The sequence below is a fragment of the Euprymna scolopes genome, chromosome 37 (genome assembly GCF_053919585.1).
Source record: "Euprymna scolopes isolate OS-2025 chromosome 37, ASM5391958v1, whole genome shotgun sequence".
In the NCBI taxonomy this organism is placed as follows: domain Eukaryota; kingdom Metazoa; phylum Mollusca; class Cephalopoda; order Sepiida; family Sepiolidae; genus Euprymna; species Euprymna scolopes.
The window spans coordinates 48,242,465-48,269,830 of NC_136518.1; the positions used below are offsets into that span (position 1 = coordinate 48,242,465).

A 27,366-nucleotide genomic window follows, 5' to 3' on the forward strand; every position below is an offset into this window, starting at 1 on the left:
TATATATATACACACTATTTCTATATAAACATTCACCTACAGATGAGTTTTATGCTTATGTAATCTTTAGTGTCGATGTTAATTACTGCAGTTCGAAGGATTTGAACCTGTGTACAAAGTCGTCTTTGACTCTTAAACCACATCAATATATGTATATATATATAAGTATATATATATGTATGTGCATATGTATATATATGTATATATATATATATGTGTGTGTGTATATATATATATATGTGTATATATATGTATATATATGTATATATATATGTATATATATATGTATGTGTATATATATGTATGTGTATGTATATATATGTATGTGTATATATGCGTATGTATATATATATGTATATGTGTATATATATGTATGTGTATATATATATGTATGTGTATATATATGTGTATATATATATGTGTATATATATATATGTGTGTATATATATATATATGTATGTATATATATATATATATATATATATATATATATATATATATATATGTATACTTTCAGTTTGGTTGCGAGTGTAATGCCTCTCCTCTTCCACACATTGTCTCTAAGCCTTCCAAATGCACTGCTCGCTGTGGAGATCCTATGGTTAACCTCAATGTCAATGTTGGCGGTGCGGGAGAGGGTGCTGCCAAGGTAGGTGAATTGCTCCACAGCATGGATCTTCTGCCCTTTGACAGTGATGCCGGGTTCATGGTATGCATCTCCTGAGGCGGGTTGGTACATAACTTCTGTCTTCTTTGTACTGATGGTGAGACCAAAGTTGTCACAACTGGTGGAGAATCCGTCCATTTGACGTTGCATCTCTATCTTATTTGGGGCATTAAGGGCACAGTCATCGGCAAAGAGAAGGTCTCTGATGATGGTTTCCCTCACTTTCGTAACTGCCTGCATTCGCCTGATGTTAAACAATTTCCCGTCACATCTGTACTTGATGACAATGCCAGAGTGACTGTCTTTGAAAGCGTCCTGGAGCATGGCAGAGAAAACCATGCTGAAGTGTGGAAGAGGAGAGGCATTACACTCGCAACCAAACTGAAAGTATACCGAGCGGTCGTCCTGACAACCCTACTCTACACCTGCGAAACTTGGACGCCATATAAAAGACATGAAAAACAGTTGAATGGCTTCCACCTCAGATGCCTCCGTAATCTTCTCAACATCCGCTGGCAAGACAGAATTCCTGACACAGAAGTTTTGAAGCGCGCGGGGCTCCATACCATCACCACCATAATCCGCAAAACCCAGCTCCGGTGGGCAGGCCATGTCTATCGCATGCACGACAGCCGAATCCCCAAACAACTTTTCTATGGGGAACTCAGCCAGGGAAAGCGGAATGCAGGGGGCCAAAAGAAACGATATAAAGACTGTCTGAGAACGTCCCTAAAAGACTTTGACATTAGCCCCCAGTCTTGGGAGAGTCGCGCTGCTAAACGTTTGGCCTGGCGTTGCGTCATCAGCCTAGAAGCCGACAGGGCAGAGAATCAACGCATGACACACGACCAGCAGAAGCACAAGAGGAGGAAGGAGAGAGCTGCCGGTTCACAGCCTGCCGATACCGCCTTCACGTGTCCAGAGTGTGGAAGAGTCTGCTGAGCACGGATGGCCTCATCAGCCATCTCAGGACCCACAAACCCCTGACGCCGAACTGATTGATACCTTGGTCATCGTCGACTTTGACGGACGAGCAAGAAAGAAGATATATATGTATGTGTATATATATATATATATATATATATGTATGTGTAGATATATATATATATATATATATATATACACACTATTTCTATATAAACATTTACCTACAGATGAGTTTTATGCTTATGCAATCTTTAGTGTCGATGTTAATTACTGCAGTTCGAAGGATTTGAACCTGTGTACAAAGTCGTCTTTGACTCTCAAACCAACATCAATAAGAGTAAGAAGTGGACCTTAAGTTTATGTAACTTTCACTTTCCTTATTTTGTGCCTTGATCTCACATTTCATAAGTGATGTTTCTGACAAAGGGAGGAGAATTGCTGTTTTCTGTGTCGGAATCATCTAGCCATCTAACACTTATCATTGTTTTTTTATTTTTTGCTTCTCACATCAAGTGGATTCACATGTCTCAGTTCATAAACAGTTCTCATAAGTCATCCAATTTTGTTCATTCTGTGCATAATCTCAATCCTTTTATAATATTCTTCATCATTCATCTGCCAATATACCTATACTTATCCTCGAGTAGCTTTTGGCCTAGATAATTTTATTTTGTACTTAACCGATTGTATTCTGAAGAATTAAAAGAGGAATACTTGGCGATAAATATTTTAGACGTTGAAGGAATTGAAAATCTAATATATGTATGTCTTACCTGTCTTTTGCTTGTTGCTGTAGCAAGCCAAAGGCACTATGGTTTTCTACGATGTGGTCGAGCTAAAAAAGATGATCAATATCAGGTGTTATATAACAGATCAAGTATTAATTTTTATTTCTACAAACATACGTGTGTGGCACAATGATAAAAACCCTTTCGGAGGGACTTTTAAAAAAACTTGTGCCTCTTTTAGGCATAATTTAAATTCTGTTATTTAAAACATGGCAACTTCAGAGCATGTCATAAATTAAGTTTTTATCCACTGACAGATATTTTAAAATAAATCGTCCAATTCCAGCACCCAAATGTCTCAACCGAGATAATTAATTCTCAGGAGAGAATTAATAGAGAAATTTCTGCCAGTAACGATGCTGAGAATTCGACACAAGACATGTAGCCGACACTATATCAATCTCTGAATGTGTCTACTGCTTCATCATGTTTAACACACAAGAAGCTGGTTACCCTGCCCAAGACGTAACAACCATCTCAGAGACATCCCCATGATATGAACTAATGAAAATACTCTCCCTAGCAATGGTTCTTATCATACAGTGCATATTTGTTTCAGTTAGAAGCCCAAATGTCAAGGTGAAAATGAAAAGGAGAATGACTTTGGAAAAAAACTTTTGGAAAACGTGAGTAACCATGTGACAGAAATTAATTTTAATTGCATGCATTTGATTGAATTAGCTTCTCTTTATTTTGTCATTATTTTAATATATTTTTGTTTTATTGCTTTAAACTTTTCAAACTCTGGAAGATTTGATTATTAGTAACCAATTCTAACTTTAATGAGGTCATTCCCCACAAGAAAATAAAAGAAGTTGTTAGATGAATTTATAAGAATTTATTACTTGCATTCAAGATGGTTTATATAATATAAAAAGAGTTTTGTATATATATATATATATATATAATTAGTGATGGAGCAATTCCAATATTTTTCCTGATTCCGATACAATTACCAATTTTGTTTTAAATCTCCAATTTCGATACAATTACTGATTCTAATTCTTTTTAAATCTCCAAAACTTTTTTCAGATTACCGTTACATGTAATATATACGTATGTTTTCAGAAATTGTACCAAATACACTTCTAGGGAGTAACTTATAGATTTTAGTTTTACTAGTAGTTTTAAATCAATAACTAAATTAAGTTAAAAAAAAATTTGGAAAATAGGCAAAAATATTTATTGTTTTATCATTAGAACCAGCAATGAAAAATTAAGTTAAAAAAAAAAAATGATTAAAAGAATTGTTTTTGGCACTGGAAAACAGGCAAAAAAATTTTCTGATATCTTCCATTTTCTGATTTTTTGAAATCCTGATTCTGATTAAGGGCTTTTACTACTACAACTCTGCTGGAACGTCTCATCATGCACCTATCTGAGACTTACACAATAGTCCAGCATCCTAAAACTAAAGTAAACATTCCTGCTCCACCTCTCAATTTTGCAAATTCTTATCGATAATACAGTCAGAAATAAAAAAAAAATAAACTAAAACTACAGATATCAGAAGATCTACATATAATTACTAAGAAGACAGCAATAAAATAATAATAAACAGTAAAAACGTCCTCAAATGCCTTTAATACTAACATCCTATTAATACTACACCTAATCTTAACAGTTTCTGCCAAATCATTAAAATATTAAGGAGTTTATGCTCTTTACCTAATCCTCTAAAAGTAGTCCCAGAAGGAAATGAAAATGCTAGGGTACCTAAATAATATGGCAAGTTCATCAACTTGTTCCAACTTGAAATCTGAACATTCATCAAGTAGTTCAAAGGATTTCCAATTTCAACAAGATACGGTTGAAGAAGGTTAGAGGCTACATTGGCCAGAACATTGTGAAAATAACATAATAAAGATGAGAACAGTAATCTGAAGAATTCAGATATTATGTATAGAAAAATAAGTAAAAAAAAAACAAAAAAAGGACATACCAATTTACCAGCTACACTTTGTCCACCTTCACTTGACCAAAAATGAGGCACCATCGAAGAATAATATGGACCCCAGACACCAGGAACAAATTTTGGAGATGCACTTATCTAGTTGAAAAGAATAAATAAATAAATCGTAAAAATTGGTATTTTCAAGAAAAGCAACTATTTGAAATTGGTTTGGTTTGTTTTATGTCATATCAACATTTGTTAATGTACACCAAAGTTAAGCAACATTGAGTTTGGTCATTACTAGATAGGTGATCATTTGGGAATACCAGGCGCTATATGTAGAAGAACCTTGACATCTCTCTGCAAAATCTGGAAAACCTAACATCATCATCTCCCTTGATCAAGATATATATGCAACTGGGGATTGCTTATAAATTTAATATTCCTATGACACTTCTTCTTTCGAAGGAAGCTGGTTCAACCCACCTAGGGTGAATGCTGGAATGTCAAGTTACTGTTTTGGTGCCATGACCAGGATGATACTTCTGACAGATTTGTTATCATTATTCTATGGAGCTGTTATTAAAAGAAACATGTTTACAAAATAGAACATTAGGATGGTTTTACATGAAACAAAACATTAATGTACAATTTATTCATAAGTTGCTATTCATAATTGTATACAAGTTGCTATTTTGGTGCTGTGACCAGGATGATACTTCTGATGGCTTTATTAACATGATTATGCAAAAACTATTATAGAAAAGGCACAGTATAAAAGGGAAAATCAATACATTTTACATGAAACAATTTATTCAAGGAATTTGGTGTTGTGATGTTAAGTCTTTTAAATAAAAACTTCAATGATGTAAGCTTCATTTCACATCGTTTTCACCATAGTAGGTCAGAATAGTTTGTTTACTGCAACGGAATATCTGATATTGGAACCATACACTATGGATTGAAGCAAAAGGGTTGCATATCTTTCTTTGGGTTATTTAATGGCAAATCCAGCTATTTTTGAAAAGGGTTTTATGCTTCAAGTTCTTTATATCTTCAAATATTTATTCATGGAGTCTGGTTTTGTTATTCTGTTTTATATATCAACCTTTTTGGAGTTATTGTATCTAGTAATTTGGGAAAGAGATTTTCTTCTTCAAGTTCTTTATATTTTCAAATATTTATTTATGGTGTTTGGTTTGATTGTTTTGTAGAAGAAAATAGTTATTTTTGTTTTTGACTTTGCAACACTTGGTTGAGTTTTGCAAAGAGAAAGTAAAAACAAAATGATATCAATGTTTGGTGCAGTTTTTTGGTCAGGAAGCCAGTATCTTCAGACGGCTTGATCTGGTAGCACCAGATGCCCTAACAGATATTACCACTTTGGGCTAAAATGGACCTGGGAGCAATAGTAACTTAGGGACAACTCAACATTCCTTGCAGTCAACAAATGTAGCCACACTGAGTGTCTTTTTAGTTTATACCCAAGATCAGACAATCATAGGGGAAAATTCCAGATATTGGTGGTCCTGATATTGTATTTCAGGAGAATTGCAACACAGCTTAAAAAAGAAGCATACAGTTTCTGTAGTAAAAGTCATATTCAGTTTAGCGATTAAACGCATAAACCCCAATAAGTCGAAATGCCACATCGTTTATGGTAACATCGATAATGCACAGCTTGCTCTCTGGATTTATAAATACTGAATTACACAACGTATTTAAAATATGCTTAACTAGCTGAGGGAATCACTAAAACAAACAACATATATCCGAATCAAGTTGTCAAAGCTCATGTTCAACTCGAAGTTTACAAAAGGCATCTCTCAAACCTTGAACATTTAAATTAGCTAATCTGAGAGCCAGTGTGGTAATTTAGAGTTGGGCACCTGGAATGAATACAGACAGTCTCCTTGATGAACCATAGGTTATCTCAGTGGTGATGAGTAGGGCTAGGATGATAGCATATTCTTTTCATTGTTTTGACTCTTGAGTGTGTATCCCTGGATATCTTATATGCTTTTATATAGAATGATGTGGTTCTCTGTTGTCTGTGTTGGATATATACTCGAGAGTCAAAACAATGAAAAAGATATGCTGTTGTCATAGCCCTAGTAATGAGTCGATCCAGATACAAATCGTCGCTGTCTAATCGGAATGTTAATTTTATGACCCTATATTATATAATGCTGGGTGCATTTTTATAAGGACTTGTCTAACAGGGAGTTTTTCTTAATAGTGCAAGTCAGTGTCATTGAAGAAGGTGAGTAGTGAGTATATGTCAAAAGCACTATTCGCTTACTCCATCATTACTTCAAACACGGCACAAAGAGCCATCAGTTTGTGCCGGTATATATATATAATATTCATCTCTGCTACCTTCCTTTTATCAGTTGAATAGAGACAATAGCTAAAAAGGAAGATCTGCAAAAAGGAATAACAAACAAATAATAAAAAAAACTCTGACCTTTGACCTCTAACACCTGGTTCTGGAAGAAAATCTGATCAAAGTCTCTTAAGAATATTTAGTAAAACTTACCGCCATGTGACAATTTGATGTTCCACCAATAAGAGCCATTCGGTTCACCAATTCTGGGATTTTCATTCCTTCTGGTATGCATCCCAAACATCCTGAATAAAAAAAAAAAAAAAAAAAAAGATTGGATTTTGGATTATTTGAATTATTCAAACTACTATTTTTATCTTGGGTGTTATTTTCTCGTTTTTGTTCTCTGTCCTGTAAAACAAGAACGAGTTTTACAATGGGAGAGGGAAAAGGATTACAGTATTAATATGTTTGGTACATTTTAAGTTAGAAAACCAGTCAAGAAGAGTGTGGGGGGGGGGGAGATAGAAAGAGAAAAGGGAAATGGGAAGAAGGAAAAGGGGAAAAGGTGGATTGTTGCTTTTGTTTTTAGTTTTGCAGAACATAAAGTTTTGCAAAAGGAAGTAGAAAAACAAAAAGCATCAATGTTAGGTGCGTTTCATCTCAGGAAGCCAATATCTTCAGACAGCCTGATCTGGTAGCACCAAGTGCACTTAAGGAGATGGCCAAAATCCTTATAGTAGAAACAATAGAAAAATAGCAAGAAACAGTAGAAAAATAGCGAGACAGGAGAGAGCAATTGGGTGGAGCCTCTAAATAGGTAGAAATTGTCTGGTATTTGGAAGAATGCCCAGTTTCTCTGGTAATGAAAAAAATATATTTTTTTTTTTTTTTTTTTTTTTTTTTTTTACACAGTGATCACCACTTATCAAGGCCCGGAAGCCACTCAGGGATAAGGGTTATTGTGAGTACATCACGTTAGTGAGGAGATTTTATGAAGTGTTTAATTAGGGGGGCAGTTCATTAGGAATTTGTTAACATTAGACTTGAAGACATCCAAGTTGTAGTCCGGAGGGAAGCAGGCAGACGGAACAGAGTTCCACAGGCGTGCAGTTCTAAGAAAGAAGCTTTGTTCATGAAATCCGCGTTTTGATTTAGGCACAGATATAGAGTGGGGGAAATTTTTCACAGTGGATTCAGCTAGACGGGTGTTTTTCGTGAAAGATTGGCGAGGGGGGACCAGGGATTGGAGTTCAGACGAGCACCTGCCATGAAAATAACGATAAAACAAGGATAGGCTCGCAACGTCTCTTCTGTGGGAGAGGGGTTGCAGGGTAGAGAAAAGGGCATCCCCCACTAAACCACGAAGTCTATTTTGTACTCTGTCAAGGCATGATAGGCTGTTTTTGGCAGCTCCTGCCCAGATATGGCAACAGTATTCCATCCTTGGCCGTACTTGGCTTTTATAGAGATAGAGAATTGCATCAGTAGTGAGATATCTTCTGGAGCGGTAGAAGGATCCCACCATCTTTCCTGCGACCTTGGCAACAGACTTGATGTACGTATTCCATTTCAAATCAGGAGTAAAGGTCAAGCCCAGAAGCTTGTCAAAACACGGGGCCTCACCCAGATGAGAGCCATCCATCACAATTGATGCCAGCTGGGGATCAGAGCGTTGATGATGTAAGGATAGGAGTTTGGTTTTGGATGCATTAAAGGTAACTAGCCACATCTTCCCCCACTGAACCACGCGCTCGAGATCAGAGGAGAGAGAATCCGAGAGAACTTCGTCATTTACAGCCTTTGATGTGTTGCCGTAGATGGTCGTGTCATCAGCATAGATGTCAACGAATGATTTAAGCATGTGTTTAGGGAGGTCATTGATGTAGATCAGGAAGAGAGTTGGGCCCAGGATTGACCCCTGAGGGACTCCAGCATTTATATTGCAGGCCTCCGATGTTTGTCCATCTACCACTACTCTTATGAGCCTATCACTACTCTTATGAGCCTACCACTACTCTTATGAGCCTATAGGGCTACAAGGAAGCAAATATTATGATACTATGAAAGTGACCCATGAGTCACTAAGTGGTGAAGGGGAACAATAGATAGGAAGTGTCATACAAATGTACAATGAAATAGGAAGCAACAAAAAGGAATCTGTAGGTATTTTTAGATTGAGCCTTTTAGATCTGACAATGACAATAGAAGCCTACAGACTACAAGGGAAGGGCAGCTTCCAGGTGGTCAGGGGTGGGGGCGACTTCAGACACCGATGCAGAGAAGACAGGCAGTTGACAACTAGATGCCGTTCATGGACGATGGGAGTTGATAGCGACAACAGTTGGACAGTTTTTAGTTTACTGTGAAACAGAGATAGAGCCGAATTGTGACTGACAGACGAGCCTAGCCTTGGTAGTACGCAGGGGTTGGACTATAGTTTCACACATACCTAGATTCCATCTGATATGTATGTGAAGCATTGGCGTAGTGTTTTTCGTGTTTATTTTGTTTTAATATTTATTTTTGTGGACCCACGTGTGGTCTCAGTGACAGTCACCAGTGAGAAAAATGACGATCAGGCCATAAGAAACACAGTGAACGAAAAATACCACGAAAGTCAGCAGTTTGTCAGGGCAGCACACATCTGGTCACAATATCAATTAAGTTTTGCAAAAGAGAACCAGCAAGATCAATGGATCTAATATATGAACTCTAAAGGCAACTAATTCATAAAGTAGTTCTGTAAACCTTGTCCAAAGTGTTTGAAATGTTTTGGATGTGAATTCTAAGAATGTCGACTGGCAAAACTTGGCTTAATTTGTATTGTTATATTGATTTTTTTACATCTTTTTAATAGCTATGGGAAACATTGATTAAGAATGAATAGTTCTATGAGCAATGATTGGAGATACTCAGCCTACATTCACAAGCATGTAGACCTCATCCTTCCAGCCTCTACAGGTAACTCTGGTGCAACATATTCTGAAATATGACATCCAAGTTTCATTCTTCTATTTTGTTTGGGATATCCAGCACCTGGAACGAATTCAAAGACTTGCAGATAGTCCATGGGTTCCACACAAAGTCGTATGAACAATGATTGCATTTGTATTCGCAGGAGCAGAAGCATGAAAACCACATTCTTGTTCTTAGCATCATGCACAGCAATTACAATGTGCCTCGTAACCTCTTTTTCATACAAGTTCCACAGGATCGAGGGGGGGGGGTCTTGGGAATTCAGAGACAACTTTGGCTAAATCGCTAGGAGTTTTTTTTTTTTTTTTAAATTTTTGTCACTGCAGGATGGAACAGACTGCCAGAAGTCTGATTTGCTTTTAATGGCTATGATCTTCCATTGATTGCTTAAAATCGTAAAAAGAATTATTTTCTATAAATAGAAAAACTACTTGATCAATTTATGTTATTTTTGGAATATGACATATTTGTTTCATGAGGAATGCATATATCATAAGGATTTTTCTGTATTTTTATTCTTTAATATTGGGGGAATTCTGGAGAATCACCATATTTTTTATTTATTTGCCTACAGGCAATATATATTGCCACTGAAGTATAAGGGGCTACTGTGTTAGTGGTCAAATTTATTTATGTGCAACCTGGGTGGGGAGTTGGACAAGCAGTTGTTTGTTCCTCTTACATTTAAATACTTGTATTTATACAATTCAGGGGAGATAACTAGAATATGGTTCAAGGAAAATTATTTTTAATATACTGACCCATAATGAAATGTTATTCAGTTCCTGTTTTGAACCAGTATCTAGCTCCTACTTACCAAGTACACCTGCATGGGCATCAATGATGGAAGTTGCAACAATTGTTCCTTCATTTAATCCGAGTTCAATAGCTGCTGCCGAGGACAGTCCACTCTGACATACAGCCTCGCCTGGAGATTTAACTTCTTGACCTAAAATCCAAATCATAAATGTTTATATAATAAAAGTGATTTTTTTCATCAATGTGAAGTCTTAGAAATCAAGACGCTCCTTTTTGTGGCTAATATTTGATTTTTATATGAAAAGAGACATCTAGTGATAGATCTAGAGAAAGAGAGAGAGAGAGAGAGAGAGAGAGAGAGAGAGAGAGAGAGAGAGAGAGAGAGAGCAAAAAGCTCATTTCAGAGCTTAAGTTTTATGGTTTTTTTATATTTAACTGGCTTTGCAAACTCACTTTTTTCTAATTTGAATAATTTAACACAGGTTCAATGTGTGATGCAATGAGTAACATTATTTTATTCTCTCTCTCTCTCTCTCTCTCTCTCTCTCTCTCTCTATATATATATATATATATATATATATATATATATATATATATATATATATATATATATATATGCAAGCAAGCAAAAACGGTCCACAGAATTTTATAATTATTAACACACACACACAAACACACATATATATATGTGTGTGTGTGTGTGTATGTTAATAATTATAAAATTCTGTGGACCGTTTTTGCTTGCTTACACATATACATATATATATATATATATATATATATATATATATATGTATGTATATATATATATATATATGTATATATATATCACATTTAAATCTAGATATTATGCCTACACAATTTTACCATAAAGAATCGCCAGTGTCATAATTAATACATAAATGTTTAAACAGAGAACTTATCTGATAACTAAATGTTTCACTTCTAGCTGATGGCACTCATCATATTTCTTTTTAAAACTTTTGAAATCACTACTATATATTGGGTACAATATAATAATCAATAGAGAATTGGCTCTATAAAAATAAATACAAAATCTGCATAAATTAAAATATATTTAAGCATATTTTAAGACCGGGCAACATACACACACACACATATATATATATATATATATATATATATATATATATATATATATATATATATATATATATATATATAAGAATAACAACCACCAAAATTAAGTTTATGTATAGATATGAAAACCTTTGCCTGTGTTATTACTTCAGACATTGTAGTAGGGTGGAAAATATAACTCCCAGTATACCACCTTTATTTAAATCATATAAATAAACTTGTATATTTGTTCACAGACTGTTAACTTGACCAGATGGACATATATTTAATAAATAAATAATTTAAAAAATGTGGTGATGCCTTTGTAAAAAAAAATTAAAAAAAAAAAAAGAGAAAAAATGGGCAGATAAAAAAAAACGAGGAATAAAATAAAACTAGTGCTTATCAATAAAATAGATGGATAATGAAATCGCCACTAGAAAAGAAAAAACAACCATAAAGACCTAAGATAGGGAAATAACAGCGATGAGGATATAATATTATTTCAGATCAAAGTGAAAACTTAGGCCAATAAACAACTGCCAAGTTAAAATAATACCAATACCTCCCCACTGCAACTGCTTGACCACACTGAATCATACTTCCCCTGTCTTCCTTCAACTCCCAATCCTACTACTTTTCTTCACCACACCTCCCTCTAAAACCTCTACTGCTTATATACACAAAGTATACATCTCACTTTCAAAGCGTAAACCACACCCGAATATATTTTATAAAAAACGAATGTAATCTTGACTCTTGTTTCAATATTGTTACTTTTTTGGTCTGAAAAGTGAAATTATCTGTGTGTGTGTGGGGGGGGGGTACATTTCTCTATCAAACTACTTTGTTAATTTTCAATCTACAGATTCGAGATTTGATATAAGTAGTATTGAGATCTGGGAAAATCTTTTTAATTGGTTTTCGGTCAGAAATTTGGCTGTGAAGAAGTCAAAGTTCAACGATTTTACCTTTGAAAACTCCACCAAACTCCTCCGCCAAATTTGTGTCCAAGCACTTGAAATTTTAGCTGTAGGTTACTTGCACATGGATCAAAGTTTTTAATTTGATTTGAGCAAAAAACAATAAATGTTAAGGGGTCAAAATTGGGATCAAAGTTTTAAAAAATTTGACCTCTGCGGTCTCTACCAAATTACTCAGCCAATTTTTTGTCTAAACATTTGAACCTTTACATAAAATGTATTCAGACCTAGGGCAAGCTTTTTAATCAGTTTTTGGATGAAAATTTGGCTGCCAAGGGGTCAAAGTTGAAAGTGTTGACCTTTGCTGACTCTACCATATTCCTTGCCACTTTTGGGTCTAAACACTTGAAATTTTAGATGTAGACATGAGTCAAACTTTTTAATATGTATATACATATGCACATAAAGTTATGAACAGTACATAGGGTCCAAGCAAAGACGGGCTGAACTACTAGTATATATATATATATATATATATATATATATATTCAAAATGTTGGCAATATCAAAACACGCAATGTTTTTCTATATAATTATTTTTTCGGTTTGAATGACATGCCTGTTTTTTTCTTTCTAAGATAAATAAATTCCTGTTTTCGGAAGAGTATATGATGAATATATTCAGTATTGACATACTAATAACTGATTTGTTCTACATAATGAAACAGCTGCTGTATAAAATATAGGGAATTTTTGACATGTTGAAAGAAAGAAATTAAGATGAATGGAATTTGGAATGTAGCTGTATTGTTATCTATTTATATATATGTATATAAGACATACAACTTTTTTCCCCACATATTTTGATTTCAATTATTTGGGGTTGGGAGCTATAAAACACTACAATACATAGATTTTCAAAGTAATGCTTTTGCAGACTTTACATAGCAGTATAGAGGTTTAACCTATATGATACTACTACTGTACATAATAATTTCCAGGTTTGGATCAGGGAACGTGTTTAAAACCCACTGGGAGAGATGCACTTCAGGAAAAGGAAAGCTTTAAAACACTCATTGATTAACAGTTGTTCAAAAAAGTGTGGATGGTTCTACACAAATAATAAACAATTCATCTGTGTGGATTTCGGACAACTTAATTGTTGTGCGAACCGCATATGTTAAAACTGACAGGAGAATTCATATATACAAACAAAGAGACATGCATATATATATATATATATATATATATATATATATATATATCACATACCTAACTTTATATATAGATAGAAGAAATAGAGATATATTGATAAATAAATAAATTCATAGTCTTCAAATTGCCTGAGTTTTCATATAAATCTTTCAATGGTTCTCTGTGACCATCTGAGAATGACTTTTAGACATGCACAAAGACAAATAATAACACACAATTCAAAACTTTAGAAATATTTACCAATTTTATTGTAGTTATCGTCTGCCAGATCTTGGAGGCCCAATAGATCAAAGAACTCTTGATTCCAGCCATTCTTTAAACATCCTACAGGAGAACTACCATCTCCCATAAAATATGTCCATTTGCACACCAAAGAACAAAGGGATCTAAAAACAAAAGATACGTTCCATTTAGAATAATTATCTATATACCCAAAACGGTGATTTTTTTTTTCTCGCTCTGATCTTGATATTCAAGGCCTGCTTTTTCTATTTAAAAATTATTAAAATAAACTTCTTAATATACTCAGTCATGGATATACGAGAAACTTCATGAAGGTTAATTAATTTGCATATTACTTTGACAAAACGAGTGTTCATTAATCAATTATTCATTTTTATGGTTTTTTATTAAATAATTGGTTTCATTTAACTATTATGCTCAAATATTTTTATGCATACGTTTGTGGGGGTCGTCAGGCCTTTTTAGGAACTAACTTCCTCCACAAATAAATAAAAAGAAAAAGAAGAAGACTTACATGCAAAACAAACGGAGGTTTATTCACAGAAACCAACCATTAACAAATAAAATATAATTCTCTTTATAATGAGTTCAGAAGTCCTTTTTAAGTGTTCGTATAAAAAAAAAACGGAGAATGTCTTTTTTTGTTGAACTGTTCATATGTTAAAACATGGTAAGAGAGGCAATAGGTAATGTTCGCCAGTGAAATTGTATGAAGCGCGTGGAACGGTGAAAATGGAAGAGTGATAGTAACACGCATGGAACGTCCGAATGAAAATGCAGTTGAGAGAGAGATTTGATGTTTGTGTGTGCTTAAATACTATTTGGACCGGCTCCCAGCGAGCTTAAGAAGAAAAGTTTAGAAAAATGTCCTTGGAGAAATCCCATTGGACGGAAACAACACGTGGGGTGCTCTGTACTACGTCCGCTCGTTTTGAGTCGATTTAATATATAAGGCCACGCCGGAATTTGCGTGGGAGTTATTTTTTTATTTTTCACGCACCAACATAATCGTAATCATACTGCGCGCCTAAATTGTATTTATTTTTATAACAATTTTTAATCCGAATCTTAACCGTGTCAACTGGCACACGTTCTACATCGTGCATAATTGTGTAGAATTTAGGATGAAAACGTTCTAGGACACGGATATGCTCTATATATAATTATATATAAATGACCTTATAAGAGAGTGTGTGAAACCTCTCTACCAAACTACTCTCTGAATATTCGGTCGACAAGCTTGAAACTTTATATATAAAGTATTTGGACCTCGGGAACACTTTCAATTTGGTTTTTAGCCTGTAAAATATCTGCTAAGAGGCCAAAATTGAAAATAAACAGTTAACCTTGGCCAGAGTAAATTGACTAACATCTGAGCATGCGTAGATGAATATTTTTTAGCTTGGAGTCACTTGATTTTTAGCCTTTTTTTAATCAATCTGGCAGTAACGACAAAGGTTGAAGTGCTAAATAACGACTATGACTGGAATGCTGAATGTTTTGGTTTCGATTCCAGCTGATGCCACAAAGTCATTTATTAAAAACTTTTGAAATCATTACTATCTATATTGGGTACAATATAATAATCAATAGAGAATTTGCTCTATAATAATAAATACAAAATCTGCATAATTTAAAATATCATATTTAAGCATATTTTATGATTGGGCAATGCTGGGTGACCTGCTAGTTTAGTATAAATATTTCGAATATGGTTCTTGTCCAGAATTCTTTCTGTATCAAAACACGAAAATAAAGAAAAATGATGTACGTGTTACAGAGCACAAATGAGCACATTTGAAAATATCAGGAGCAGTCGAAGGATGGATGGTAAGCGATTGTATTAGCAGCAGGAGCAGCGTTTGAATGCATATGCAATTTGGCAAGTGTGCTCGGGCTTCTGTCGGAAGAAAAAGAAAAAAATAGGACACCATGTGGTCAAAAAAGTTAAAGCAATGTTGAGGCTGGCTAGTACCAGATGAGTGACCATTTGGGAAGGCGAGGTGCGTTACGTATCGCAAGGTAAAATACCAGGTTGAGAAACTGGCTAGTCTATTCTTTTCACAAGAGTAGATGGGACTCTTTTAAGCCGTGGTAGGCTCCCCATCTAGTGATGGCGTCACGATAAAAAATACTCTTGATAGCCTTGGTGAAGCATCAAGTATTCAGCTACTGACAAGAGTTTAATTACACTACAAACTCATGTAGTGGATTCAATCTCGGCTGTGGCCGCACTGGATGGATGGATAGTGGTCAAAAAAAGTAAACGCTGAAGGAGACAAACGTGAAAAGTGAAGGTGAGAATGAGTTAGCTGTGTCCAGTGTGTGGTCGGAAGAAAGAGAAACGTGAGATGGACATGTGGCAGCGAGAGACTTTTAGGCTGGCGTCAAAATGAGGAGAAAGAAAAACAGTAATAAACAACTAATGTTAAAAAAGAAAGAAAAGCCGAGTCGGATTTATTTATTTCCTTTATTTGTCCCTGCAACATTATATACATACCCATGACAAAAAGAAAACATCGTATTCCAAAAGTCACGTAAATTGATCAAGTAATTTCATTTTTTATAAAGAAAACCATTTTTAAGCGATTAATGGGAATTCGTAGGAACTACAACATAAATCTTGCAAGTTTGAATTACTGTTGAATTACCACCCTTATATTTTTAGAGGGTTTTTTTTTTTTCTTCAAAATGGTGGGCAAGGCAGTCAGTTCTTTGGATACACATAAAATTTTATTTCCTTATTTAAAAATAAAACTACTTGATCAATTTATGTGATTTTTGGAATGTGATATTCTCGTATCATCACAAATACGTACATCATACAGATTTTTCTTTTTTTTCCCGTTTTTTAATATAAAGGATTCTGGGCAAAAACCAAGAATACTTACTTGCCTTGTGCCTTCCTTTTTCTGCAGGCAAGAGAAAGCACATGTGTCAAAGACAAAAAACATTAAAGTGCTGATGATGGCATTGTTGAGCAAATATGTTGTGAACAGCTTATTTCAAACATATTTGGCCGGGATCAAAATGTAGTATCTGTTCCGACAGATGCTGCACTTAAGATAATTTGTACCAGTCAATGGAGGGGAAACCCTCTATACTGGGACAATTATTATTTTTGGTAACCAGAGTGCCCCCTTTTTGCCTACTTTTAGGGGAGCTGGTTTTTACCTCACATTAAAAACGGCCTTGTGCCTAATTTGCTCAGTGGGGGAGCAAATAAATACCATCTGAAGAACAGATGGTATTTATTTGCTTCCCCACCGAGCAAATTAGGCACAAGGCCGATTTTTAATGTGAGGAGTGAAGGGAGGGGGAAGGGAAAAAGGGGACCAGCTCCTGAGAGGTGGGAAATGGGAGCTGGTTAATGGTCAGGCATGTGGGGTTGCCCCCACGTCTTTGCTAGTCCTAGCTAGTCATAGCTTGCAGTATCTGCCGGAACAGATACTACACTTTGATCTTGACCAAAAGGCCAATAGATGCATCTGAAGAACAGATGGTATTTATTTGCTCCCCCACCGAGCAAATTAGGCACAAGGCCAATTTTTAATGTGAGGAGTGAAGGGAGGGGGAAGGGAAAGGGAGGACCAGCTCCCGAGAGGTGGGAAACGGGAGCCGGTCAAAGGTCAGGCATGTGGGGCCGCCCCCACATCCGGTCCCTGCCAGTCACAGCCAGTCACAGCCTGCAGCACCTGCCGGAACAGATACTACACTTTGATCTTGATGCATCTGAAGAACAGATGGTATTTATTTGCTCCCCCACCGAGCAAATTAGGCACAAGGCCGATTTTTAATGTGAGGAGTGAAGGGAGGGGGAAGGGGAAAAGGGGACCAGCTCCTGAGAGGTGGGAAATGGGAGCTGGTTAAAGGTCGGGCATGTGGGGTTGCCCCCACATCTGGTCTTTGCTAGTCATAGCTAGTCCTAGCTAGTCATAGCTTGCAGTATCTGCCGGAACAGATGGTATTTATTTGCTCCCCCACCGAGCAAATTAGGCACAAGGCCGATTTTTAATGTGAGGAGTGAAGGGAGGGGGAAGGGAAAAAGGGGACCAGCTCCCGAGAGGTGGGAAATGGGAGCTGGTTAAAGGTCAGGTATGTGGGGTTGCCCCCACATCTGGTCTTTGCTAGTCATAGCTAGTCCTAGCTAGTCATAGCTTGCAGTATCTGCCGGAACAGATGGTATTTATTTGCTCCCCCACCGAGCAAATTAGGCACAAGGCCGATTTTTAATGTGAGGAGTGAAGGGAGGGGGAAGGGAAAAAGGGGACCAGCTCCCGAGAGGTGGGAAATGGGAGCTGGTTAATGGTCAGGCATGTGGGGTTGCCCCCACATCCGGTCTTTGCTAGTCATAGCTAGTCATAGCCAGTCATAGCTTGCAGTATCTGCCGGAACAGATGGTATTTATTTGCTCCCCCACCGAGCAAATTAGGCACAAGGCCGATTTTTAATGTGAGGAGTGAAGGGAGGGGGAAGGGAAAAAGGGGACCAGCTCCCGAGAGGTGGGAAATGGGAGCTGGTTAAAGGTCAGGCATGTGGGGTTGCCCCCACATCTGGTCTTTGCTAGTCATAGTTAGTCATAGCTAGTCATAGCTTGCAGTATCTGCCGGAACAGATGGTGTTTATTTGCTCCCCCACCGAGCAAATTAGGCACAAGGCCGATTTTTAATGTGAGGAGTGAAGGGAGGGGGAAGGGAAAAAAGGGGACCAGCTCCCGAGAGGTGGGAAATGGGAGCTGGTTAATGGTCAGGCATGTGGGGTTGCCCCCACATCTGGTCTTTGCTAGTCATAGCTAGTCATAGCTTGCAGCATCTGCCGGAACAGATGGTATTTATTTGCTCCCCCACCGAGCAAATTAGGCACAAGGCCGATTTTTAATGTGAGGAGTGAAGGGAGGGGGAAGGGAAAAAGGGGACCAGCTCCCGAGAGGTGGGAAATGGGAGCTGGTTAATGGTCAGGCATGTGGGGTTGCCCCCACATCCGGTCTTTGCTAGTCATAGCTAGTCATAGCTAGTCATAGCTTGCAGTATCTGCCGGAACAGATACTACACTTTGATCTTGTCCCGAAGGCCAAGTATTCACCCTTATTGTATTATAATCTTCTGTAAGAACAAGTTTGTTAATTAATTAATGTAATTAATGTTGTGTATCTTAAACGATTTCTCTTTGTCCTCTCTCTCTCTCTCTCTCTCTCTGTCTTTTCTCTCTCTCTCTTTGTCCTTTCTCTCTCTCTATCTCTGTCGTTTCTCTCTCTCTTTGTCCTTTCTCTCTGTCTCTTTCTTTGTCCAGTCTCTCTGTCTCTTTGTCCTTTCTCTCTCTCTCTCTTTGTCCTTTTTCTCTCTTTCTTTGTCCTTTCTCTTGGACACTGAGACACAAACCCGAAGCATGATGGGGATTTACTGCAAATTAAATCGTATACAAAGGTTGGAAAGGTTCAGGCAGGTGACCTTTTCAGACCAATCTGCATAGCATCATAATTAAGCTTTGTGGAAATGACATCGGAAAGGGGTTTGAGAGTGTACGATTCTGGCAGACTGGATGGAAAATGTAGAGCAACTGGACATGCTCTAAACTTTTTTTTTTTTTTTTACAACAGAGTCACCACTTATCAAGGCCAGAAAGCCACTCGAGGATAGGGTTAATGAGTGTCAAGACATCTGTGATAGGACACCAAAACTATGGGTAGTGGTGGAAATTGGATAAAAATTTTATTATTTAAGAGGATAGCTCAACAAGAACTTGTTTACATTGGAAATGAATATGTTGCAGTCAGCTGGAAAGTAGTCCCATGGTATAGAGTTCTGAAGGCAAGCAGTTCTAGGAAAGAAATTATCTATTAATAAAGAGATCTTTTGGTTTACAAACAAAAGATTAAGATTGCAAAATAAATGATCTTCTACAACTAAAACATGTTAATTTAGATATGAGTGTCCATCTGAAACGACTTTTGATTGCAGCTCGTAAATTATCCTCAGTCTGGTAGGACACTGCAAAGACATGTATGAACACTGCTGTCTAAGAAAGCTACATTGATCTTTTGATTAAAAAAATGAACTGTATTATGGGAGGCAGGGAGTATCAGTGAGAGCTTTAGGCTCTTTGCTTATATAACAGGTTTACTTACCTTGAAGCACATCCTGTTGCCTTCCAGGTGAGAAAGTCAGGTAAGTCAAAGAAATGTGCAGCTTTATGCCAGGTGTTTGCCATATTCTATGGAAGACAAAAATAAGGGATGGGGATGAACAATTGGCTGAGCAAATATGAGTTCCTATGAAGAAAGTTAAAATGGATTATCTCCCTTTATTTATTATGATAATCCTGCACATACACATATACAGTATGGAATGATAAAATTGTTGCCCTAATAAAGACAACATGATTCCATTTCCATTTGATGAAAACCCTTTTTTTTTTGTTGTTGCAGACCATCTACTAGTTGGCTAGTTGTGTACAAATCCCAAGAGCGATAGGAGCCTTCTATCATGTCTGAAATTGACACAATGTTCAACGAGCCAGATCAACTCCTGCTCTCTATCGATCCAAGTTATTACTACAGAACCATTGCCAGCACCCTCAAAATGCAAATCTGGACGGTTCAACATTTGAGGGCACAGCTCAATGAAGTTTTCGGCCACTGTTATGGTCTTTGGTATGGTTTCAAGTGAGGGATATATCATGCCACCTCACATCTTTGAAGTCTGCTTGAAAGTCAACACCAAAGTGTACCTTGCTGAGCTGAAGAGTGTGGTGATTCCCTGGTGCAATCGGGTGGTCCCTGGCAGACCCTGGGTGTGGCAGCAGGACTCGGCACTGGCCCACAAGTCCAAAGAGATCCAGGCTTGTACTCTTCTTTCACTTGCCTCCCTTCTCCCTCGATCTGAACCCGCTGAACTACATTGTTTGGCCATATGTTGAGAACATCACCAACACAACCTCCCACAACAACAAAGCCAGCTTTATCGCACGCCATCCACTGAGTATTCACTTAGCCCCCACTGGTGCTTGTGGAAAAGGCATGCTCCCAGTTTCGGACCCGTATTGAGGATGAAGGTGGTTACATTGATTAAATGTCAGCTCTACTACATAATCAAGTTACCTGAATTGATTTTTTTTTCAACAAAAGTTTTAAAATAAAGCTGTAGTGTTGTTTTCTTTAGGACGACAAATTTAGTGTTCCGCCATGTATTAACATATACACATGCCTAATTTTATATAGATAGCTGTGTCTCTGTTTTTTATACCTGCTTTTCTGTATGTTCTTGGTGTTTGCTATGTTCTATAAAAGACAAACAAGAGGGGGTGGGTGAACAATTGGATGAGCAAATATGGGTTCCTGTAAAAAATGTTATGTCATTAAGCTACCTGAAAACACCAGAAAGTATTATAGCAGTCGATTATTATGATTGTAATTGTTAAATAGAATATCAAAAACAATGTTATCAAAGCTAAATAAATATTTACAGATAAAATTATTTTTGTTAAAATATTTCCCCAAAATGTTAACTTGATGAAAAAAAAAAATGTTAGAACATAAATAAAATAGGTAATAGACATAATAAGTTTAGTTAATTGGATGAGCAAATATGGCTTCCTGTAAAGAAAGTTAAAATGGATTATTTCCCTTTGTTGATTGTAATACAGGGTGATCCCCCCAAAAAAAACGTGTCCAACTCTAATTAGGCCCTGTTTCTTAGTGTTTTGTCCGAATAAAATGAAACTTTGGTCATAACTAGTTTATTATATTCAAAACATCACATCAAAACACTAGGGTTTTTGGCCTTTTTTTCTCCGTTCTACAACATTCCCTTCTTGGCCTTTTGGTCAAGATCAAAGTGTAGTATCTGTTCTTCAGATGATGCACTTCATTTTCTTGTTCTCTTTCGGTGGAGGAGAAATCCTTCACGACTGAGACAATTTTTATTTTTGTACCTTTTCTCCACGTTAAAAAACGACCCTGGTGTCTAACTCTGTCCCGTGGGGAGGCATAGTAAATAGGTACAACATATGTTCTAGATGGCCTCAATTTAGCTTTTGTTTTTTTGGGGGTCACCCTGTATTACTGTACATATAAATATATTAACGCATACACATGCCTAATTTTATATATAGATGTCTGTGTTTTGTATATCTGCTTTTTGTACGTTCATGGTGCTTGCTATGTTTTATCGAAGACAAAAAAACGGGGAGAATGAACAAATATGGGTTCATAAAAATAAGATTAAAATGTTATGATGTTAGTCTACCGGAAAACACAGGAAAGTATTATAATGGTTGATTATCATTAGGGCTATGACAACAGCATATTCTTATCATTGTTTTGACTCTCGAGTATATATCCGACACAGTTAGATACAGTTAATCAACCGAGAATTACACCACTCTCTATAAAAGCATATAAGATATCAACGGATACATACTCGAGGGTCAAAACAATGAAAAGAATATGCTGTCGTCCTGGCCCTAATTATTATGATTGTAATTGTTAAATAGAATGTCAGAAAGAATGTGATTAAAGCACAATAAATATTCACAGATAAAATTATTAAATGTTAAAAATATTAACTTGATAAAAAAGAATGTTAGAACATAAACCAAATATGTGACGAAAGTAGATCATCCGATTTGTGTCTTCGTCACATGACGCAACAAGATAAATTGTAATGAGTTTAGTTTTGAGTTTGGAGTCAGACGGTCAAGTCAGACAAGATAACACGAAAGATCGTCATGTTTTGGAAGTTGGGAGAAACGCAACTTTAGCATAATGTAGAAAATTACGTCTTGCAGCTTCGATGGGAAGTTAAGAATAAAGTTATATGAAATATATAATCTACTGTTGTTTGGTTTCCTTTCTAGGGAGATGAACTTGAATAATGAGAAGAAACGAAGATGCAACGGAGAGAAATATGTACTTTGCCTGTGCGCTACACAAACTGATGTTAATGAACTGTATTATTACATGTAAAACACCCACACACATACATACAGCAATAGAACATTTTAATCACTAGATAACACACACACTAATATTTATATATATATATATATATATATATATATATATATATATATATATATATATATATATACTAGCAAAAGGACCCGTCGTTGACTGGGTTCAAAAACAGCCTACAGAAAATGGACTCTGATTTATGAAAGTATGATAGGTTATGAAAAGGTAGGGTTGTAAAGAGATAGCTTCAAATTTGGAGGTATCAAAACCAAAGCAAAATGTGATGAAAGTAAAAATAAAATAGATAAACCTCATAATTTATTATACCATACCTGTTCACACTGAAACACTTATCACAATATTCTGTGTATCTTGTTAAACTTTGTGACATATTTACATTCTATGGAGGTCAGGCACCAACGAACACCCCATAATTTTATTATACCATATTTCTTCAAACTGAAACATAATTATCAAAGTATACTTATGTAGATAGATATGAAAAGTCTTTATTAAAGTTTATGCCTATTTCCATTCTATAGAGACCAGGCGCGAACGCAGACCCCACAATTTTATTATACCATCCCTGTTTAAGTTAAAACATACTTATCAAAGTATTATTATGTACATCTATATCAAAAACACTTGTAAACGTTTTTTTTAATTTTTTAATTTTTTATTTCCATACTTTGTGGACCGGGAGCGTATGCAAACCCCACAATTTTAATGAATCATCATTATGCCAGATCAAACATACTCATTTCTGTGTCTCGATACATATTCGTGACCAGACACGCACACAGACGTTCAGCTTTATATTATAGAAGATTATATATATATATATATATATATATATATATATATATATATACATATATAACAACGTTAAACAGACATCTATTAAATAGATGCTACAACACAAAATTATCTCCCTTTGTTTATTATGATAACCCTGCACATGCAAATATATTAACATATACACATGCCTAATTCTATATAGATAGCTGTGTCTGTGCTTTTTCTATTTGCTTTTCATATGTTCTTGGTCTTTGCTATGTTCTGCAAAAGAAAAAAAAGTAAAAAAGAAAAGTAAAAAAAAAAAAAAATTGGGGGGGGGGATAAGCAAATATTCTTACATATTAGGGATCAATAGCAATTAAGTTGAATTTTGATAGGAGTCACATTTAGTGTGTGTCAGGATAACTTAATTTGCAAACAGAATCGTGTCCAGAAAACGAGGATGTAAATTTGAAGCATGGTTGCAGAGGTCAAACACTGTAGAAGTAAAATAGTTACCTTTTTCAGCCAGAGTAATTTTGGTGGTTGCATTTCTAAAGACATCGTACCACCAACAAACCGGAGTATGTCATGTTTGGTGGCACTTATAAAAGCCGCCTCATCTGCGGCACGATGGTCCATCCACATGATAACATTCCATTCATTCTTACCTGAAAAACAAATACAAATATAGATAATTGTCATCATTTGGATTATTCAGTCTACTCGGATCCTTGGCCTAGTGGATAGAGTACTTAGTAAAATTCAGTTGTAAGTTACGCTCTTCTGGAGATTGAAAGTTTCATCTCTAGTGCAGATGACACTAAAAATAGAATTTTGAATTACTTAGGATGCCTACCCAATCATGGCTGACAGAACAAAAACATGTTACCCCTATGGAATAAATAAAGGATTCCATTTGGAATTCCATGCAGATTCCCAAGTTTGACAGAAAGATTCCCCGAGTTCAACAAGATATATCTGAAGAAGGCTGGAGGTTATATTGACCAAAACATTATCAAAATAATGCTCAAGATGAGAAAAGTAGTCTGAATAATCCAACAAAAAAAAAAACAAATCATAAAAATCACAATTTAGAAACAAATGTAAATAATCTATATAATTATAAAACTCTGTGAACTTTGCGCCCTTGCTTGAATCTTGTCTTTAATAATTGGGTGATTTCATCTTTTAAAAAAGGGATGACAGGTGAATTTTTATATATATATATATATATATATATATACATACACACACACACACGCACACACACGATTATATAATAATTAAGTTGATGCCATGTTTTGGAGAATTATTAATTATGATTCCAGAGTTTACCGTTCTGATTTTAATTTTTTATGTGTTTAAAATTCAACAAGAATATGATATACAACTACAAGAACTTCTGGTCATCTATGAAGGGCTAGTCATGTTTGGTCATGTATGAAGGTTTAGTTATGTTTGGCCGTGTATGAAGGACTAGTTATATTTGGCTTTGTATGAAGGGCTAGTAATGTTTGGCCATAGAGGAAGGGCTAGTTATATTTGGCCAGGAATGACAGGCTAGTTATGTTTGGCCAGGAATGAAAGGCTAGTTATGTTTGGCCAGGAATGAAAGGCTAGTTATATTTGGCCAGGAATGAAAGGCTAGTTATGTTTGGCCAAGTATGAAGGACTAGTTATGCCAGGTTATGTATGAAGGGCTAATTATGTTTGGCCATGTATGAAGAGTTATGTCTGGCCATGTATGAAGGGCTAGTTATGTTTGGCTATGTATGAAGGACTAGTTATGTTTGGCTGTGTATAAAAGGCTAGTTATATCAGACCATGTATGAAGGGATGGTTATGTAAGACCGTGGATGAAGGGCTATTGATGTTTGGCCGTATGAAGGACTAGTTATGTTTGGCCATGTATGAAGGGTTAGTTATGTCTGGCCATGTATGAAGGGCTAGTTATGTTTGGCTATGTATGAAGGACTAGTTATGTTTGGCCATGTACAAAGGGTTAGTTATATTTGGCAATGTATAAAAGGTTAGTTATGTCTGGCTATGTATGAAAGGCTAGTTGTTCTTAGCCATATATGAAGGGCTAGTTATGTGTGGTTATATATGAAGTGATAGTTAATCTTAGCCATGTATAATTGACTAGTTATGTTTGGCTGTGTATGAAGGACTAATTATGTTTTGCAATGTATGAAGTGACAATATGATATTAAATGATTTTTAATGATTATGAAGGCATGTGATTTAAAAATATAAAGATATTAATTTGCATATGAGAGGAATAGCTGCATTGTCATGTTTTAGAGAATCATTAATTACAATTTAAGATTTGTAGTTTTAGAGATATAAGTGGTCGTTTGGTCATGACACTATGTGATTCATGGGATGGGACGTGATTTAAAAAATATAAATTAATTTGCATATGAGGGGAATAGCTGCATTAAGGATAAATAGGGGAGGACAACAAGTTGAAAGTTTAACAGCTGAGAGAACATAGAGAAGTTAATATTAGGTTGGTGCAAAAATAATGTCTTTTTTTTATATATATAGTGGAACATCAAAAAACGTTATTTTTGCACCAACCTGGGCTCTGGGTGGGAGCTGCTAAAAACAGCCTATCCTGCCTTGACAGAGTACACTATAGACTTTGTGGCTTGGTGGGGGATGACCTTTTTTCTTCCCTGCAGCCTCTTTCCCACAGAAGAGACGTAGCGAGCCTGTCTTTGTTCTATCATTATTTCCATGGCAAGTGCTCGTCTGAGCTCCATTCTCTGGTGCCCTCTCACCAATCTTTTTCAAAAAACACCCGACTAGCTGAAACCACCGTCAATAATTTTCCCAACTCCTTATCTGTGCCTAAATCAAAACGTAGATTCCATGAACAAAGCTTCTTTCTTAGAACTGCACGCCTGTGAAACTCTGTTCCGCTTGCCTGTTTCCCTCCCGACTTCAACCTGGATGTCTTCAAGTCTAACACAAACAAATTCCTGATGAACCGCCCCCCCCCCCAAATAATTACACCTTATCAATTCTCCAATACTATTGCTACACTATCCCATTGATTACTGTACACACAATAACCCTTATCCCCAAGTGGCCATTGGGCCTTGATAAGTGGTGAACTCCATGTAAAAAAAAAAAAAAAAAACCTAATAGTTGCTGCAAATTGCAGCATCAGCTAAAAGGAGTGGTGCTAATTTGTTTTTGGATTACACCCTTTCTAAAATTATTTGATCTTCTGCCACGTTAAAGTAGGATAAAAAGGAAATACTGATACAGACCTGTCGGACTGACCGAAAGAGATTTCCCGTCAGAATCAAATACTGCAAGTGAACATGTTGCATCAAATCCAATTCCTTTTATCTGGCAAACATCAACATGGCTACTGGAAACTACTTCCTAAAATACAGAGTACAATGAATATGATTATACTAAATATGAGTTAATCAACACTTGTTTCTGAAGAGAAGTCGTCATATTAGCAATAAATGCTGCGAATATAAAGAAGTATTTAGGGTTTAGATGCTTTTGGGGCACAACCTAATAAAATAAATAATTCAATATAAGTTTCTGAAATGACGAACGCAACAACTTCATAAAATGTAACACAGAACAGGTTTATTAAGGAGAATGTGATATGTTCCTGGTCAAAGGCTGGACTCCGGCTACCTGGTGCTATCGTGGTAGTTATTCCCAATGGAATCGTCGATACCGGTAGGAATAACACTGAGGTGGAGAGAGCGAAGAAAAGGGTCCATTCCGTTTGGTGTCTCTCTCAGTAAGGACGAGTTCTTATTCTTCAAACTGGATGCTGGCTGAATTCCTTAGGGGATAG

At 36.1% G+C, this 27,366-nt stretch overlaps 1 protein-coding gene and 1 pseudogene across 1 annotated transcript in view; one reads left to right on the forward strand and one right to left on the reverse strand.

Annotated features, from left to right (window-relative positions):
* The window catches only part of LOC145261145 (FGGY carbohydrate kinase domain-containing protein-like), a 79,826-nt gene that overhangs the window by 26,175 nt on the left and 26,285 nt on the right, over positions 1-27,366 (reverse strand). Inside the window, exons 3-10 of the mRNA XM_080119443.1 lie at positions 26,813-26,930; positions 24,048-24,199; positions 19,926-20,011; positions 13,799-13,944; positions 10,399-10,530; positions 6,816-6,907; positions 4,325-4,432; positions 2,368-2,429 (exon numbers count right to left, since the gene is read on the reverse strand). Of these exons, the coding sequence (XP_079975569.1) occupies positions 2,368-2,429; positions 4,325-4,432; positions 6,816-6,907; positions 10,399-10,530; positions 13,799-13,944; positions 19,926-20,011; positions 24,048-24,199; positions 26,813-26,930 (896 nt within the window). The remainder of the gene's footprint in view (positions 1-2,367; positions 2,430-4,324; positions 4,433-6,815; positions 6,908-10,398; positions 10,531-13,798; positions 13,945-19,925; positions 20,012-24,047; positions 24,200-26,812; positions 26,931-27,366) is intronic.
* LOC145261362 (U2 spliceosomal RNA) lies at positions 21,603-21,735 on the forward strand (annotated as a pseudogene).